We start from the raw sequence: 18,362 nt of genomic DNA, 5'->3' as shown, positions 1-18,362 counted from the left end.
CTTAACCTCTCCTTGCCTTAGTTTTTCATCTGTGAAATGAGGGTAATAATAGTACCGATCTTGGTACTCCTGTTGTGTGATATGAGTTAATATAAATAAAGTTCTTAGAGCAGTGTTTGGCACTGTTAGTTATTGTTGGTAGTAATATAATGTTTTTCTTTTTTTGAAGCAAGAGTATGTAAATAAAATCCTCATTAAAAAGCCCTTAATATGATTTTGTCCATTTGCTTCAGAGGGAAAATATTGGCTATTTCCAAGTGCAGTTAGGTGGTGTGACAGGCTCCATTTCTGGCAACAGAGCTGCTTACGCGTCTCCTGTTTCCTTTACGTTTAGGTGGGGAACGCTTAGGGGAAATTTTTCTTTTAATTTTATTGAAGTATAGTTGATTTACAGTGTTGTGTTAATTTCTGCTGTACAGCAAAGGACTGAGTTATAGATACATATATATATATATATATATATATATATATATATATATATATGTTCTTTTTCATATTCTTTTCCATTACGGTTTATCACAGGATATCGACTATAGTTCCCTGTGCTATACAGTAGGACCTTGTTGTTTATCCATCCTATATATTAGGGGAAATGTTTTAATGGCTGTGGGGGAAGGAGTTTCAGTGTATATCTCCAGATGTTTCTTTACTTCAAGCCAGCAATGCCATTAGAATTCCTTTAATGACTCATTTGGGAAAAAGACAAAATTCTCCAGTTACCTACTTTGATTTGAATGAATTGTATTAAATGAAATGCTATATTATCTTGACCAACATTATTTATATACTGTTCCCTGAAAGTCTGATTTTAATTTCTTAGTGGTGCTAAGTTGTCTAACATTGAAAATTGAATATTAAAAAAATACTGTCAAACATGACTGGTACTGATTTAGTGCTTCTGTATTTATTAGTGGTCTTTGTACATTTTATTTTAATTTGTTGACATTTGCCACTTTGTGCTGATGCTGACTCAGTGTAACAGTACATGATTTATTCAGGTTCTCCTTTGTTTTAGAAATTGTGCTAGGTACTTTTTATGTTTACCCTTTTTTAAAATTGTGAACTATTTCAAATATAGAAAAGTATAGAGAATAATATAGCATACCCGCATAAACACAGATTCAGGCAAGAAAAATGTTAAGTAGTTAATATATCAATAAACGATAATACATAATAATTATTGTTATAAATAATAATACATAATAGTAATCAATGTTAACACTCTGCAACATTGGTTCATGTTTTTTAAAAGAAACCATATAGTATACGCTAGATACTTCATATACATTATGTCATTTAATTCTCACAAAAACCCTTCAAGCTTAGAAGTATTATTCCCATTTTACAGATGAGGAATTGAAGCTAAATAACATGTCCAAAGACATAGTGAAATATAATAAATATATTTATTTATGTGAAATAAATAGTGAAATAATAGTGTTATATAACAGGGATTCAGTGCTAGGCCTTTCCTACTCCAAAACTTGTGTTATATAAATACACTGTCATTTTTGTGGATTAAAATCTAGGAAAAGCAGAGGTTACTTTCCTTTTTTTCTTCCTCTTGTATTCAATTGATCCATCTCACTTTTCTGAAGCCTATTGCTAATCTTAACCTTTTCTTTAACTATTTTTGACAGTTGTCCATAGGGCCCAGTCATTTAAACCATTCACTACACTAAAGCAGTGATTCTCAACCAGGGACAGTGCTCCCGCCTCACTAACCCTCACTGGACGTTTGGCAGTGTCTGGAGACGTTTTTGATTTTTCACACCTGGGGTCGGGGGAGTGCTAGTGCTATCTAGGATGCTGGGCGCGCTGCTGAACGTGCCGTCCGTAATGCCCAGGACAGTCCCCACCACAGAGCTTATTGGGTGGAAAATGTAATAGCGCTTACTGTGAGAAACTACATCTCAGATCACACTGCTGCTGCCTTTTGTTGTACCTTTCAAAACATATCTAGCTCTTCCCTTAAATTTTTTTTTTATTGGAGCATAATTGCTCTACAATGTTGTGTTAGTTTCTGCTGTACAACGAAGTGAATCAGCTATGTGTATACATATATCCCCTCCCTTTTGGACCTCCCTCCCACTCCTGCACCTATCTGGGTCATCACAGAGCACCGAGCTGAGAGGGGGAGAAAGTAGCAAGGCCTTGTGCTAACTTTTGTTCATGGTTCTCATTTGAACTTCTCAACAACCCTGTAAGTTAAATATTCCATTTCACAGGTCACATATTTTGTTAGTAAATCCAGGATCCAAATCCAGAGCCATCTAACAGAATCCATTCCTAATCTCTGCACCATACTGTCTCATTTTTTTCCACTCCTACGTATGATAAGAAGTCTATAATGATAATACCTTTCTTTTTATTGATTTATCTTAGCACAGGGTGTATAGGTTTAGAATTTGTTAGAGAGCTCCCAGAGTTACAGGAATTAGAAGAGCTTTTCCATAAAATTGGGAAGGAAGATAATATTCTATGCATTGCCCTGGAACATAGCTGCACATGTTTTATCCTGTTCTTTATGCCAAAGGGCAATAGGAGAGGCTTCTGTAAATGATCACTCAGTACTTGAGTATTTGTGACTTTCAACAAGTGAAAAGAGAATAAAGTGTTGCCTAAAAATTTTCTAGAACATTTAACATTTTAATGGCCAAATTTTAAAATTTCTGATTAATTTTTTTCTAATTTAATATGTGATTTTTGGTAGCAAATTTGGAAAATGTAAGAAAATATGAAAGAGTAAACAAGTTAAAGATACCTGTAATTTCAGTATCCAGAAGTAGTCCTTTAATATTTTAATTTCTTTTTAAAATATATTTTAGAAAATGGGGAACATATTGTATATACAGTTGTATGTGTTTTTATCATTTACATTTTTGAGCATTTCCTGGTGTCATTCAAAGTTTCTTTTTATGAAAAATACAAATATTTGGCTTAATATTTTCTGAAACTCTTCATATGGTCAGTGTGTAGTATGGGAATCTTGAAAATTGGAATCAAACCCCTGAACTGTAATGCCAGTTTCACCATTTACTCACAGTGTCATTATGGGCAAGCGATTTAACCTCTGAATTTCAGTGTTCCTGTCTGTAAAATGGGGATAATGACACATGCTTTACAGGATTGTAGGAATGATTAAATAAGAACTCATGTGAAAACACCTAGTACAGAATATGGTACAGAATAGGTAATGAATGTCAGTTTCATCTCTACCAGGTGTGGTATTTGTGGTCTTTTTCTAGATAATATGAATCATATGAAATTATCATTTAAAACAGATGACTTGGCTCTGGCTAAATTAATTTAAAATACTTTTAGTATCATAATTTTATTTTTTCAAATTTATTCTATGCTTACTTTAGTTTTGTTTCCAGGACAGCTTTAGGCTATTTTAGAAGTAATAAATTACCAAATAAATGAGAAAGCAAATAAGAAAAAAAGATTACATACTAAGGAATCATATGGCTAGGTCTGTGACTCATGTAGGATATTTAAAATTTCCTAAACATATGGATATCTCTCTTTTTGTAATCTTTAGAAAAGAGGTAGAATAAATTTTACCATCTCAGTATTTTTTCTTCTCTATTGAGTTGGTTTTCTTCAGTTTAGGGCCCTTTTTTCTTGTCCCATCTCATTTGTATAAATATTACTCATTCATGCGTTATGTAACAACTGTCAAGATTCCCTACCCGAGATTTAAGAAATAAAATTCCCTGAAGGTTTGGGCCTCACTGAGGTTGTCATGGAAACACTGTCAGCATCCAGGAAATGCAGAAGGGCTTTAGAGCTCTTGAGAGAGTGGGCTCACTCAAAAGAGACTGCATCACAAAGTTATATTCGATGTTTATAATGCTATATTCTTGATTTTGTAAAGTTCGTTATCAAAAACTTCCTTTCGTATATATGTGGCATTTATGATATTTCATATTTCGTTTGCTTTTTACTTGGATATTTCTTGTCGATGTATGTAACAAATAATGAATGAAAGTAAATGTGTTTGTTCCACACTTTCAAAAAGGTGATAATACATCTTATTGTTATTTTTTTAGTTTGTCAAATTTGCAAATATTGAAGAAGACACACCGTCCTATCATAGACGTTATGATTTTTTTGTATCTCGCTTCAGTGCCATGTGTCACTCCTGTGATAGTGATCCAGAAACACGAACAGAGTATGTATTGTTTTATGGTTTATAGTCTTGGAGTTATTTATTGATGAATATTGTATTTATATATTACATAATGATCACCAAATGAGATGGGAAAATATATGCTTTATTCCTGAAGTACAACTTTTCATTGCTATTAGAAGAACTGACTAAAGCAGCAAAATTGAGAGTGGTTTCCTAACTCAGTCAGAATAAAATGCAAAGTCTTTACTGTAACCCAGAATGCCCTTTAATGCTCACCATACCCCAGTGTTGGATCCTGTCATTTCTTCTTCCTTTCACTCTGCTCTAGTACATGGGTCTCCTCGCTTGCTTGAATACATGAGGCACACTTCTCCCCAGGGCCTTTGGACTGCACAGTGGTCTCTCGGCCTTACCTCACTTTGTTCAGATTTCTGCTCAAATGTCATCTTATCGTGAGAATCCTCCCTCAGCCACCTTTTATTTATTAATATCAACCCTTCCATCCCACTCCCAGTTAAGCTTTGTCTTCTCATATCTTGTTATCTGTTTTCTCTCCTCTATGGAAGATGAACTGCAGGAGGGCAAGGGTTTTGTTTTGAGGACTGCTGTGTCACTAGTACTTTGAATATTGCTGAGCACGTTGCCGGCTCTCAGTAAGCACTTTTTGAATGAATACATACATAAATTGAATGAATGAATGACTGTATGTTACGGGATCATTGTCTGACTGAGGTTGTCATAACAACTGATTTGGGCATTTTTAAACATTTCTTCTAGATACATCCTGGTAGTAATCTAGAATCAAATACTTATCTGCAAACACAATCTATAGATTGACATGTATATGAAAGTTAAAAATTAAATTCAAAATGACCCTGGTAAATGTAGTTTGAGCTTTACCATAATACACCTAAAAAGAAAGAAACTAACCCAAATTCAGAGTGTTGTCATGGGCAGTCGATTGTCAAGATTTAGCATGTTTTGTGATTTTTACTTTTCTTTTAAAATAAAGGAATATACAGAAATGTAACTAGTTAGTTTTAAGTATGCAAGCTACAGTGTTGCTTTACACAAACAAAAACAAGTGTAAAAGTTACTTAACTTGGAGAAAGAAAGCTGAGGGGTAATTTAATAGTTTTCAGATATAAGATTTATTTCTGTCTGAGATGCTGTTAGTATAATTTTTCCTTGGTATACTATAGGCCGTTTAGGATCCTGATGTTATTCCTTTATTACGAGTGTAAAGCCTTATAGAAGAATAGGGATAACTATAACTATCTTATAATAATAAATTTCCTGTTTCTCCCAATCACTGCTAAAGTCTCTTTTTCTCCCTAAAGGATATTCAAAAAATGTTTTATAAAACTGTTCCCTGTTCTCAGAAGCTGGTATTAACTTGTTAATGGGGCAAAAAGGTATAAAAATTAGCTAAATAAAATGGCAGGTTTTTTTCAAAGTTGTAACAATTTCGTTTTCTTTTAAAATACAGAAAATAATCCAGAAGATAGGGGTTTCTAAACCTGTTTCTTTGTTTAGTTTGTTCACATAGGCATTTCCCAATTTTTGGTTGAGGTGGTGAATTTCACATATAAACCAATGTAAGTGAAAAGTGTTTATGATATTATAGTACCTATGAAAGGATGCATTTTAAAAATTCAAAAATTTTACATAGTATCTGATTTTTAGGTTTTAGCGCCCCCTAGTGAAAAATCTTGTCTTTTGAACATGTATTTTCGTAACATTTTTCAATTTACAAAAAAGAAACTTGAAATTTTCTGTACACAAATGAAAGGTGGTACTTTGTCTTAATTCTTTATTATATAATATTTGATATTCCAAAATAACACTTCATTTGAATCACTGTGAAACAAATGAGTAAACTAAAATGCTTTAAGATACTTAGAGGGCTTGATTTTTTTTCTGCTTCGTTTTTAGTAAAAGCCCTCTTCGGGTTTTCTTCAGGACTATTTATATTCCTTCTTAGGGTCTAACTTAGATAATTATTATAAATCCCTCTATTTTTAGCAATACACTGTCAAATAAAACTTAGGGGGCATGGCCAGTAGGAAATGGGGCTGATAACTGTTAAGATTTTCTTAAAATATTTGACTTGCAAATACTACCTTTGTAGTAATGTTAGGCTTGCCCACTCGTGATAGCTGCAGAAGAGATTTTCAAGACTTTCTTTTTGCTGTAGAAAGCAGCATGAATAAGACACAGCTTTGTAAGAGGCAAAATTTGTCTCCTAGTTCACTTTCTCACCTGTTTAGTGTCATGTTACCGCCGTATCCCATGCTCCACCTGCTACTACTGAATGCCTGCATTACTTCCCGATGGGTTTCTAAGCAGTATCACCCCCTTCCCCACAGCTTCCATTCTCTAACCCTATTCGCAGCTTTTGGAAAAAGTGCTGGGTAAGCTGAGTAAACTTCTAATGGTGACTATTTCAGGCAGTAACAAAAAAGGAGGGTAAATAACAATCAAATTTGGCCAGAATGAAGGTGTTTCGGGGCAGAGGGGCTACCGTGTTAGCTCTGCTCGCGAGATTGTTCTTCCCCAGATTTTATATACTGTTTTCTAATTACTTTTCTTCTCATCCTTGAACTGAATAGATTTTATTTTTAAAGAAGAATGAGGAAGAGCTTGAAGAAGTTGAGGGCTGTGAATTGGGAAGGGAGGGTAGGGCAGCATTCTCTCACAGTATGGATAAATTTTAAGTCCCATATGCACACAGTAATGTATACACATCGGGACACACGGATGTATATGTGTATATGTATACGGCTCAGGTTATCGGCACTCCATTTTGATGGTTCTCCTTTGTCATACCTTTTAAGGAACCAGCCTCATCTTCCATCTAGGTGGACTAAGGGAGGTGAGAGGTTCTCAGGAAGAAACAGTGAATGAAAAGTCTGCGGACGCATTAAGGGTGTTCAGGAACAGTGAAATAAATCCTGTTCTCACTCAGCTGCTGAGACTTGTAGGCAAGAAATGGGAGAGAATCTGGTCCACTTTGGTTTGAATTATCATCATCCTCTTAGGAAAACCTAATTCTTTTTTTTTCATTTTTAAAAAAATTTTACTGAAGTATAGTTGATTTACAACGTTGTGTTAATTTCCACTGTACAGCCAAGTGATTCAGTTATACATATACATACATTCTTTTTCATATTCCTTTCCATCATGGTTTATCACAGGATATTGAATATAGTTCCCTGTGCTGTACAGTAGCACATTGTTTATCCATTCTATATATAATAGTTTGCATCTGTTAATCCCAAACTCCCAATCCATCCCTCCCCACCCCGCTTGGCAACCACAAGTCTGTTCTCTATATCTGTGAGTCTGTTTCTGTTTCGTAGATAAGTTCATTTGTGTCATATTTTAGATTCTACATATAAGTGATATCATATGGTATTTGTCTTTCTCTTTCTGACTTAGTTCACTTAGTATGATAATCTCTAGGTCCGTCCATGTTGCTGCAAATGCTATTACTTCATGCTTTTGTATGGCTGAGTAATATTCCATGGTATGTATATACCACATCTTCTTTATCCATTCGTCTGTCAATGGACATTTAGGCTGTTTCCATGTCTTGGCTATTGTAAATAGTGCTGCATTGAACATTAGGGTGCATATATCTTTTCAAATTATAGTCTTCTCCAGACACATGCCCAGAAGTGGGATTGCTGGATTATATGGCAGCTCTATTTTTAGTTTTTGAGGAGCTTCTATACTGTTTTCCATAGTGGATGCACCAATTTACATTCCCACCAACAGCGTAGGAGGGTTCTCTTTTCTCCACTCCCTCTCCACCATTTGTTATTTGTAGACTTTTTAATGATGGCCATTCTGACCGGTGTGAGGTGGTTCCTCATTGTAGTTTTGATTTGCATCTCTCTAATAATTAGCAATGATGAACATCTTTTCATGTGCCTATTGGCCATCTGTATGTCTTCTTTGGAGAAATGTCTATTTAGGTCTTCTGCCCATTTTTTGATTGGGTTGTTTTTTCATTATTGAGTTGTATGAGCTGTTCGAATATTTTGGAAATTAAGCCCTTGTTAGTTGCATCATTTGCAGATATTTTCTCCTAGTCCGTAGGTTGTCTTTTTGTTTTGTTTATGGTTTCCTTTGCTGTGCAAAAGCTTATAAGTTTGATTAGGTCCCATTTATTTATTTTTGGTTTTGTTTCTATTGCCTTGGGAGAGTGACCGAAGAAAACATTGGTACAATTTATGTCAGAGAATGTAGGAGAACCTAATTCCTTTGATTAAATTATTTTTTATTGAAAACTGATACAGACTAAATATGTCTATATTTTACAGTCTTTTTTAACTTTAAATGCTGATTGTAAAAAGATCGTATTAAAAGTAAGCCTCGGGCTTCCCTGGTGGCACAGTGGTTAAGAATCCGCCTGCCAATGCAGGGGACACGGGTTTGAGCCCTGGTCCGGGAAGATCCCACATGCTGTGGGGCAGCTAAGCCCGTGCGCCACAACTACTGAAGCCCACGCACCTAGGGCATGTGCTCCACAACAAGAGAAGCCACCGCGATGAGAAGCCCTCTCACTGCAACAAAGAGTAGCCCCCACTCGCCACAACTAGAGAAAGCCCACATGTAGCAACGAAGACCCAACGCAGCCAAAAATAAATAAATAAATAAATAAATGTATTAAAAAAAAAAAGTAAGCCTCTTTTGGAACTGCCATATCTCTGTCCATCTTAGATTTTTGAGACTTTTATTTCTTAGACTTATTGTATGTTATTTTTATTGTCTTGAGATAACTATTTATTTGACATCCATTCTCTTAGCTAAGTAAGCAGACTTGTTTAAATAGCTTTTTTTCATGACTCAGTTTTTTTTCTTTTTTACAGAATCCGAATTGCTGGAATCAGAGGTATTCAAGGTGTGGTTCGCAAAACAGTTAATGATGAACTTCGGGCTACCATTTGGGAACCCCAGCATATGGATAAAATTGTTCCATCCCTGCTGTTTAACATGCAAAAGATAGAAGAGGTTGACAGGTATTGACTAAAGATGTTAGGGCTGGGGCTGTATTACTTTAATACGTGTGTATGTGTGCTCACTTGCTAGGGTAAGAACGTTTGTCTTTAGTATTATGTATATAGTAGTCTCATAAACTTGAGCAAGTTTAAATATGTATCCTCTCTGAAAAAATGTCAGCTTCAGTTGTCAAATTTAGACTGAGCAGACAGATTCTGACTCAGACACTTAAGCTTTTATTTCTTCTAGAATAAATTTTCACTTTACTTTCTGCTTATTATTGGGCATCCACATTGCTGTTTGAATTAATACTACTTAAAGCTGCAAGTGTAAGAAACAGAGATTATAAACTGAACTTCTGTTATTATTTAGAGATCCAGCATGCTTTTTCATAGGGAGTTAGTACTAATCAAAATAATAATAATAATAGCAGCTACTATTCACTGTATATATATTTTTCAACAGAAATACTAGACTATTTATGTCTTATTTATTCTTCTAAGGTATTTTGGCATGGAATATTGTTTTGGGGTGTATGCTGATTTCTCCCCCCACCCACCCACCCCAGTAACCTGTTGAACTTAGAATTCTGTACTTTATTCTCTTTTTCCAAATGCCATAAGCATGCTTTCCTCCCAACTTTCTGTTGCCTTACACAGAAGTACTATGCAACCAAGTTTTAGAACCAGTATTCTCCAGTTTGGCTTATTATGCTGATCTCCCTGATTCTTGCAGTTTAAAGAGGGAAATCCAAATCAAATTTAAAAGATATTTAATTCTGTAGTTCTAAAATTTTAACTTAATTTGTAATTTTGATGATTGTATGTGCAATATCAAAATAAAAGTGGTCTAGAAGTGAAAAGGTGAAACTGGTAACTCCGCAAGCGCTTATATGTTTATCAAAATTTATGGCAATTACAGCAAGTATTTATGCTAGATTCCTTAGATGTGATTGTCTCCAGCTTTGGAAACCTAAAATGTGAAATGATATATTTTAACACCTTCTGTATTTTTCCTGTTCTTGGCAATGTAGCTGAGGTTAGTTTTTCTGTCTAAAATATTTATTCTTCTAAAGGTACCTGGCTAGTTGAGAATTGACTCCCCATAATTATGGCTCTTGAGGTACAGGATTAGCATAAATAGGATACAGGAATGCTGTTAACCATTGGTTGCCAAATTTTAAGAAGTTGTGTTCTCTCATGGTTTTATCCCAATGCTACAGATAAATGCTTCTTTGAAATTATTATTGCACATGAATACATTAGTCTAAAATAAGGTTTTAAAATATGAACAAATAGTGTCTATTGAAGACATCTACTTATACAAATGTTCTAATTAGCTTTCAATTTTTGCTCACTTACAGTTAAACTGGGTGATCTTTGGGCACCTTGTTCTTACTAGGATTTTGCTATAAATGTAGCGAAGTTGTAGGAAGTTAACAAAATAGCAACTACTGAGTATTTTGCCTTTAGAAAAGATATTCTATTAGTTAGAAACAAGTTATACAAGTGAATTTAGCTCTCCAGTTTTGAAAGATTATGTGATTAGCTTCAAGGTGTTGAGTTCATGAAGTAGAATTAAGCTCTAAAGTTATTTTGGGATAAAAAGAAAATGTCATTCTAATATTTCCGAGAAGTAAAAATCTGTTCGAACTGTCAGAACTAGTGTCAGAGTCCTTGCATTCATTTATTTGTTTGTCTTTATTTTTCAGTCGCATAGGCCCTCCTCCTTCTCCTTCAGCAGCTGACAAAGAGGAGAATCCCGCCGTGCTGGCTGAAAACTGCTTCAGAGAACTGCTGGGCCGAGCAACTTTTGGGAATATGAATAATGCTGTGAGACCAGTTTTTGCGTAAGTAGTTGGTGTTTTCCTGGTTACTTGTGACTGTGCTATATTCATTCTGTTTTAATTTACTTACAGAGGACAAATACTCTTACCTGGGTGAGTGAGTTATTAATAGAGCCAGTGTAGCAATGTGGGAAGGGTACAGGATTGAGGCAGACAACATAACATCCCTTTGAGCACTTGTTCAACCACTTCACTGGATTTTCGCCCTTAAATAGGAAATACAGTCATGTGCATCATTTCACTAGAGTTTTTATTCACACCTTGAAATGTATATATCCAGTAAAATATTAAAACAAATGAATGTCCAAGTATGATGTATCTTGTTTTATTAACTTCTGGTCAGTTCCTCATATTCCCTGGCTTCTGTTTCTTGGCTTTCTTTTTGCCGTGGCTGGACTGCCTTAGGTCGCATTCTCTTCTCCGAGTAAGTTTTATCTTATACCGAGTGACTGAGCAGAGCAGGAATATTAAATACCTTGTTGGTACTTATATGCTGCCTTCCAAGCAGAATACATTTGTGAGCTTTGAGTTTCTCCACATAGACATTATCTCTCAAGCCTTGTAAAGCCTCTGAGTTCTAACTCAATTGTCAGATGATCGATTTATATAACATTCTGTGTAATTTCTGGACACTTTTGCTAGTCTTTCTTTTGTTAATCATTTGCCTTGTCCTTTCCCCTTCCTGACTATAATAATGTCTTTATAGCATATATAAAGTAGTCGAAATGTAATATCTAGAATTCTTTATTTAGGGCAGATATTTGGGTTCGAAGTTGAGCTTTAGTTACAAGAATCTATAAACCGCAAAATTAAGCGTCAGAGAATCATTATAGTGTTTTCAAAAGGATTCCCTCCACCCCACCCCCGACTGCTGCCACCCTCAAAAAGTTGAGATTTACCGTTTAAAGACTCTGTGGGCTTATGAAAATGCTACTAAGAACTAATCAAATTATGTCAAATATAACTAAAGGCAGATTTATTTTTTCGAGACATGCTGATTTAATATCAGAATTCCAGTTTTTATCTTAATCCTCTTGTTAACCCAGAGGTAATCTATAAGGCCTTAAAAATCTAGAGAGCTAGTCTAAAAGAAAGAAACTACCGAATTGACTATACTTGATTACTTGAGTAACTTGGAAGTGGGCCATATTCTTTTCTATGTAGAACTTAGTGGACTTACCTCCTGATCATGTGTTAATTAATCTAATTAAATGTTAATTAAATAGTTAATTATATATTAGCTATTTAGTTAATTAGTTGATTAAATATTAAATGCCCTCTGCAAGTAAGGTACCAGGTATTTTGGGGGAATATATACATGAATAAAACTGTCCTAGTCCTTAACAACTTGATTGATAATTGACATTCATAGTGGCTTTTTACCTTGTGTGTTCTGTGAATTTTAATTTTGAGCTCATATTCATTGTAACTTTATTTGTGAGAATCCTTTGAGGCTTGCATTAATGGTGTGTACTCCATAAGAGGCTTTATTTTGCTTCTGCTGAAGGCATAGATGCAGTGTTGTCCAGGCACCACTTTGAACTACATTCTTATCTTCCGTTATTTTAAACCACATAGATACTTGTGAATTCTGTCAGCCAAGGCGAGAGCCTGGGTGCTAGGTGTATGGTTGAATTCTTCAGAGACTTTCATTTTTGTGATTCTTCTCAGAGCCAAGGCCAACGCAGACAAGCTTCTTGACAGTCTTCTACAACATAGAACATTCCCCCAGATTCACTGAAGGTGTCATCTTTTACGGCTTGAATTGATGCATGTATTTCTGATCTGATAGCCACCTTTCCTGGGTGGACCCTAAACTTTGTCTCCAGTCTCCTGTGTATACAACCCTTTAAACCACTAGCTATCAGCTACCAGAGATCTGAAGATGTGCCTAAGACAACTGCTGGCTTCAGTGTATACTTACCTCTCCAGATTCTCACCTTCTTGTGGAGTCTGGACTGAGGGACTTTTCTTTCTTGCCAGCTCATGTTGGTATTGAAAAATCATATATATATGTATATGTATGTATATGTGTGTATATATATATATATATTCTAGTCTTTTATTGTTACTGTTTTATGAAAGGATCTGGCAGTTGTTCTGGAAATGGAAACATTGACTTTCTCTTAGATAATATTCTTTTGATTGGTAGGCTTTGCATATTGTTGAGGGTTCTAGAGGAGAAAGTGTAATAAAAATAAGGAATTCTTAAAGTACTTTTCTTACTGTTAATTTACAGGCATTTAGATCATCACAGACTATGGGATCCCAATGAATTTGCAGTTCACTGCTTTAAAATTATAATGTATTCCATTCAGGTAAGGATTGGTTAACTGTTATTTTTATATGTAAGTAATTTTAGTTCTGTGTCGATAAGCATGTCCTCAGACAGAGATAGAGAACAATGTAGGAGATAAGACGTGTTCTTAATTTAGTTCTTTGTCTCATTTATTTTTATTTACCGCTTATATTCTTATTTGCCAAGATGAAAAAATATCTAATTAAAAAGAACTAAATGATTTTATGATGACAATCTTTATTGTGCATTTATTAAATACATTATTGAGCATTTATATTTTACGATAAACTGGTATTAGAATTGATATTTATTACAGCATCATATAGCTGATACATTTATTGGATATTTACTGTGCAATAGTGTAGTTTTTATAGATTGAGGCACTTGATGAGGCACTCTCATCTACTGCAGAGGACAGCCTTGGTTTTCCTCAAACCTTGAACAGACCCAATTAGCTCTTAATTCAAGTGGGATTTTAGGTCTTTATTTTTTAACACTATCTACATTTTTAATGCCCTAAAAAGTCATCATTAATTTAAAGGAGATAAGGTAGTAAGAAGCAGTACAGCTTTTAGTATAGGTCATACCAGGATTTGCATCCTAGATGTGCTGTTTACTAGTTGCATAGAACTTGGGCAAATTATTTAGCCTCTTTGAGCTTCAATTTCCTCATTTCTGAAAAGGAAATTTTAATGAATTCATTGAATGGTTCATTTTTATATTAGAATAGAAGGTACCATTTATCAAGTGCTGGCTATACCTCTGAATATGCTAATAACCTTATGTATATGCTTTATCTCATTAATCCTCCTTATTTTATGAAGTAGATATTGTTATTATCCCCATTTTACAGATCAGAAAACTGACCTTTAGAGAGGTCAGACACCTCACTCAAGGGTACACAGAACGTAAGGATTCAAATTCTGGTCATTCTGTTCTAGAACTTTTGGTCTAAATTAAACATTAAGTTTAGGTTACTATAGCATGCCTAGCATAATGTAGGTTTTCAATGCATGGTAGTTATTATAAAGCTGGTTTGGATGTGGAAGGATAATTTAAAAAATTTTTTCCCAGTTTTATTGAGATTATAATTGACATATAACATTATATAAGATTAAGGTATACAGCATTGCAAAATGATTACCGTAATAAGTTTTCTCAAGATCCATCACCTCACATAGTTACACATTTTTTTTCCCCTTTGATGAGAACTTTTAAGATCTTTTAATTTAATTTTATTTTAGTAGGTGAGAAGTTGATCTGGCAATCTGTGGACATAATTAAGGCTGTTCCCCTGGTCTTCAGTAGCCTTGTATTTCTTCATTTGCCTTCCTCATTCAGATTTAGTTACTAGATGAAATTGTTTTTTACAAAAAGTAAAGTAAATTACTAAGTTGAAGAAACTGAAGGAATCAATAAGTATTTGTTGATTAAATTTCTGAGAAATGACTTCTGGTCCAGAGCATTGCTTTAGAAGGAGCTTTAAGTGCACCATATGTTTTTTGAAGTCCATTAATCAAAAATTACATGGTAGTACCCACCAGAATGGGAATTTCTGTTTAATAAGACTATCCTGATACAATCAAAACTTCTGATAGATTTGATTGTTTTAATTGCCATTTACTATAAAATTGATATAGGAATCATTCTTAGGTAATATTTCAACCTCTGTCCATAAAACATTAAACTAGCTGGCCCTGATCAGGAAATTTCATCAGGTACACATTGTTAAGACTTCAATTTTGGTAGTGGCTCTTGATTAGATGAGAGTTTTAACTGTTTAGCATTGTTAGATGTCCATGATAAGAAATAGTATGTATCTGGTTGGGTAAGAGAGAAGTACTATAAATGTCATAATCTGTCTTCTTTTTTAACAACATTTTGTCCTATTATCAAGTTATAAGAGTGTATAAATATTCTTTGTGGAATTACAGAGAAGTACAAAGAGAGTAAAAATTTCTCATAAATCTCCCTCTCAGAGATGACCAGTGTTAATATGTAGGCACATATAATTCTAGTCTTATATACTAAAAAACAGAATTTTATTTAACGTAGTATTTTACAACTTGCTTTTTTTCACTCAGGATATTGTAAATATTTTCCGGTATCCCTATTTATTCTTAAAAAGAATGGTTTCTAATGGCTACCTATTGTTCCATTAAATGTCACATGGTTTATCATTCTTAAGAATTCTGCCAGGATGCATGTAATTGTTCATATACTTTTACACTATTTTGTTCTTTTAGGCTCAGTATTCTCACCATGTGATCCAGGAGATTCTAGGACACCTTGATGCTCATAAAAAAGATTCTCCACGAGTTCGAGCAGGTATTATTCAGGTTCTGTTGGAGGCCGTTGCCATTGCTGCAAAAGGTTCCATAGGTGAGTGCCAGCACCCCCCCCCAAAAAAAATTCATTAATCATTTTCAGAATGTTTTTTTTTTCAGTAGGAATAGCAATGTGTGGAAAACTTGTTGAAAATATTTGCAATGTTTTTAAATGTGCTCTAATTTCTCTTGAAATGTTAGGTTCACATGACTGTTGTCAGACTTCCTTAGTGTACAGTTAAACATTTCCCTCCAAATCATTCTCTTCTTCCCTTCCTCCTTTTTTCCAGTAAAGATTTTTGAATACCAGTTATATGCTAAACATTGGGAGGGTACATATACAAGAAAGTTATGGTTTACTTGGAGTTAGATGACTTTACCTAATAACTGTAATACAAGGCAGAATTTGATCACATATCATAAGAAAACCAGGGTCCAGAGAAGGGAGGGAAAATGGATCAGCAGGAGGGAAGTATTACGTAGCCCGTTTGACTAGGACGTGTGGTGGTAGTGTGGGGGAAGCCCGAGAAGAGGCTTCAAGTTCCAGTCGTGGCCAGGTCACGGGTGTCATTCTACAGTGGACTGACACTAGTTAGAGATTTACTGTGCTCTTCATCAGAGGCGTGTTACAGGGCAGTTCATCTGGCTGCAGAGCGTAGGGCACATTGGAAGTCGCAGGTGGTTGTCACCATTGGAGGCACAGAGAAAGAACTTGACCTTGATGGCAGCAGTAGGAATGGGAACGTAAAGCCAGCAGGATTTGATAAGTGACTGACTAGAGAGAGGGGTAACAAGGAGATGGGACAGGTCAGACATCATGCTTTTTCATTCACATGTGATTAGAAGAATGGAAGGGTCCCTAATAAAATTACTGAAGTTAGGAGGAAAATCTAGTTATGGTTTCTTTGCTTCAAAATGAAAGTGGAACTATATATTAGCTGCTGAAGTATTCTAATATTCACTCAGTGTCAAATGAGAGTGGGCATTTTGGATATGGACTTGTCATTACTCATAACTTATCTCAAAGAGATGGAAGCAGGTTATTTAATTGAAGAGTTAACTTGAAATATGAAGTGAAACACAGATGATGCATTGACTGAATCGTCTCACCTGCTAATATCTATTATGTGTGAGGTTGCTATGTTTTAGGTTCCGTACATTCAAAGAAGCATTTGAACGTGGCTGTCTGTCCTGGAGAAAGTTGGAATCTAGAGTAGGAGGCAGAAATAAAAACACTGATTAAAGTATAGCGTGATAGATGCAGTGCCAGAAACACAGGCAGAGTATTTATAGTACTAAAAACAGAGAGCATATTTAGTTTACCTGAATGTGATAAATTGGCTAGTTTCTGTCTAATAATTGAGGCAAAATTCTTTCTTCTTCAGCCTCAAAAGATGCCAAACAAATTTCTTAGGCCACAGTGAGCTATATTATAGTTCTGTGGATTCTGACCCAACAGTCAGTTTATCCCAATACTGTACACATTATTCTGAGTAGACAAGATTAGATAGATGGAAAGTTTGTGGTAATCTTTATATGAATATACACATTTTGTGTGGTTTGTACCAAGGATTCAAACAGTGAGTTGCTCAGAGATGCCCAGTAAATGTTTGTTGGAATAGCTAGGAGACTTTCTTATTTAGGTATTTCTCATTTACTTTTTTAATGTGCTAGTTAGTTCATAAATTATGAAGTATTTCCAAGTACTTAGAAAATATGCAGAAATCTCTGTTGAGAAATACGAGGATTGGTTTTGAGTGTTCGTTGCCGGAAAAATGTATCTGCTCACATCAGGGTTCATTTGCAGGACCCACAGTGCTGGAAGTCTTTAACACCCTATTGAAGCATCTGCGTCTCAGTGTTGAATTTGAAGCAAATGATTTACAGGGAGGATCTATAAGCAGTGGCAACTTAAGCACAAGTTCCAAAGACAGTGATGAGAAGATTGTGCAGAATGCTATCATCCAAACAATAGGTGAGTACATTCCACTTTTCAAATTATTCTGGGAAACAGTGATTCAGAAAGCCCTCACGGAAGGTACTTGTCTCTTACGGGACATTAGTCAAAGGTGAATGATAGCTTAGACGTTTAAAAAAACTTTCTGTTTGGAAAATAAACAAACATAAGACTATGACAAAGAACACTGTATATACCCTTCACCCAGATTCATCTATTAATATTTTATGTCATTTACTTTATCGTTTCCTTTCTCTCTCTGTCTGCCTTTCTCCATCCCTTTCTCTGTTTCTCTGTGTGTGTGTGTATATGTGTGTATATATAGATACACACACATAAGCACATATATAAATATATACATATAGAGAGACATAGATACATACATATACACATCTACATTTTTTCCTAACCACTGGATGGTAAGTGCATGGCTCTTGACTACAGATTATTTTTCCAAAGAATAAACCAGAGTACTCTTACATAACCAGAGTACAGTTATCAAATCAGTATATTTAACTTTGATACAGTACTTTAGTCAAACTTTCATATTTCAGTTTTGTCATTTGACCTGATAATGTCCTTTATAGCATGTTTCTCCTTAGGTCCAGGATCCAGTCTAGGATCATTTAGTTGCATTTAGTTGTGATGTTTCTTTGGTTCCTTTAGATTGGAACATTTCTCTTTTATGATATGGGCATTTTTTAAGACTATAGGTCCCCCTGACCCCTCACTTAAAAAAAAAAATATCCTCACGTGGGTTTGTCTGCTCTTTCCTCATGATTAAATTC

At 34.9% G+C, this 18,362-nt stretch overlaps 1 protein-coding gene across 5 annotated transcripts in view; it reads left to right on the top strand.

Moving 5' to 3' along the window:
- Positions 1-18,362, top strand: part of EFR3A (EFR3 homolog A) — an 89,131-nt gene that overhangs the window by 33,258 nt on the left and 37,511 nt on the right. For all 5 annotated transcript variants that reach the window (XM_059901636.1, XM_059901639.1, XM_059901634.1 and 2 more), the window contains 6 exons: positions 4,056-4,177; positions 9,016-9,165; positions 10,857-10,994; positions 13,231-13,309; positions 15,537-15,672; positions 17,425-17,592. In XM_059901636.1, the coding sequence (XP_059757619.1) occupies positions 4,056-4,177; positions 9,016-9,165; positions 10,857-10,994; positions 13,231-13,309; positions 15,537-15,672; positions 17,425-17,592 (793 nt within the window). The remainder of the gene's footprint in view (positions 1-4,055; positions 4,178-9,015; positions 9,166-10,856; positions 10,995-13,230; positions 13,310-15,536; positions 15,673-17,424; positions 17,593-18,362) is intronic.

Source organism: Balaenoptera ricei, chromosome 17, assembly GCF_028023285.1.
Source record: "Balaenoptera ricei isolate mBalRic1 chromosome 17, mBalRic1.hap2, whole genome shotgun sequence".
In the NCBI taxonomy this organism is placed as follows: domain Eukaryota; kingdom Metazoa; phylum Chordata; class Mammalia; order Artiodactyla; family Balaenopteridae; genus Balaenoptera; species Balaenoptera ricei.
This window is presented reverse-complemented; position numbering and strand designations above follow the sequence as displayed.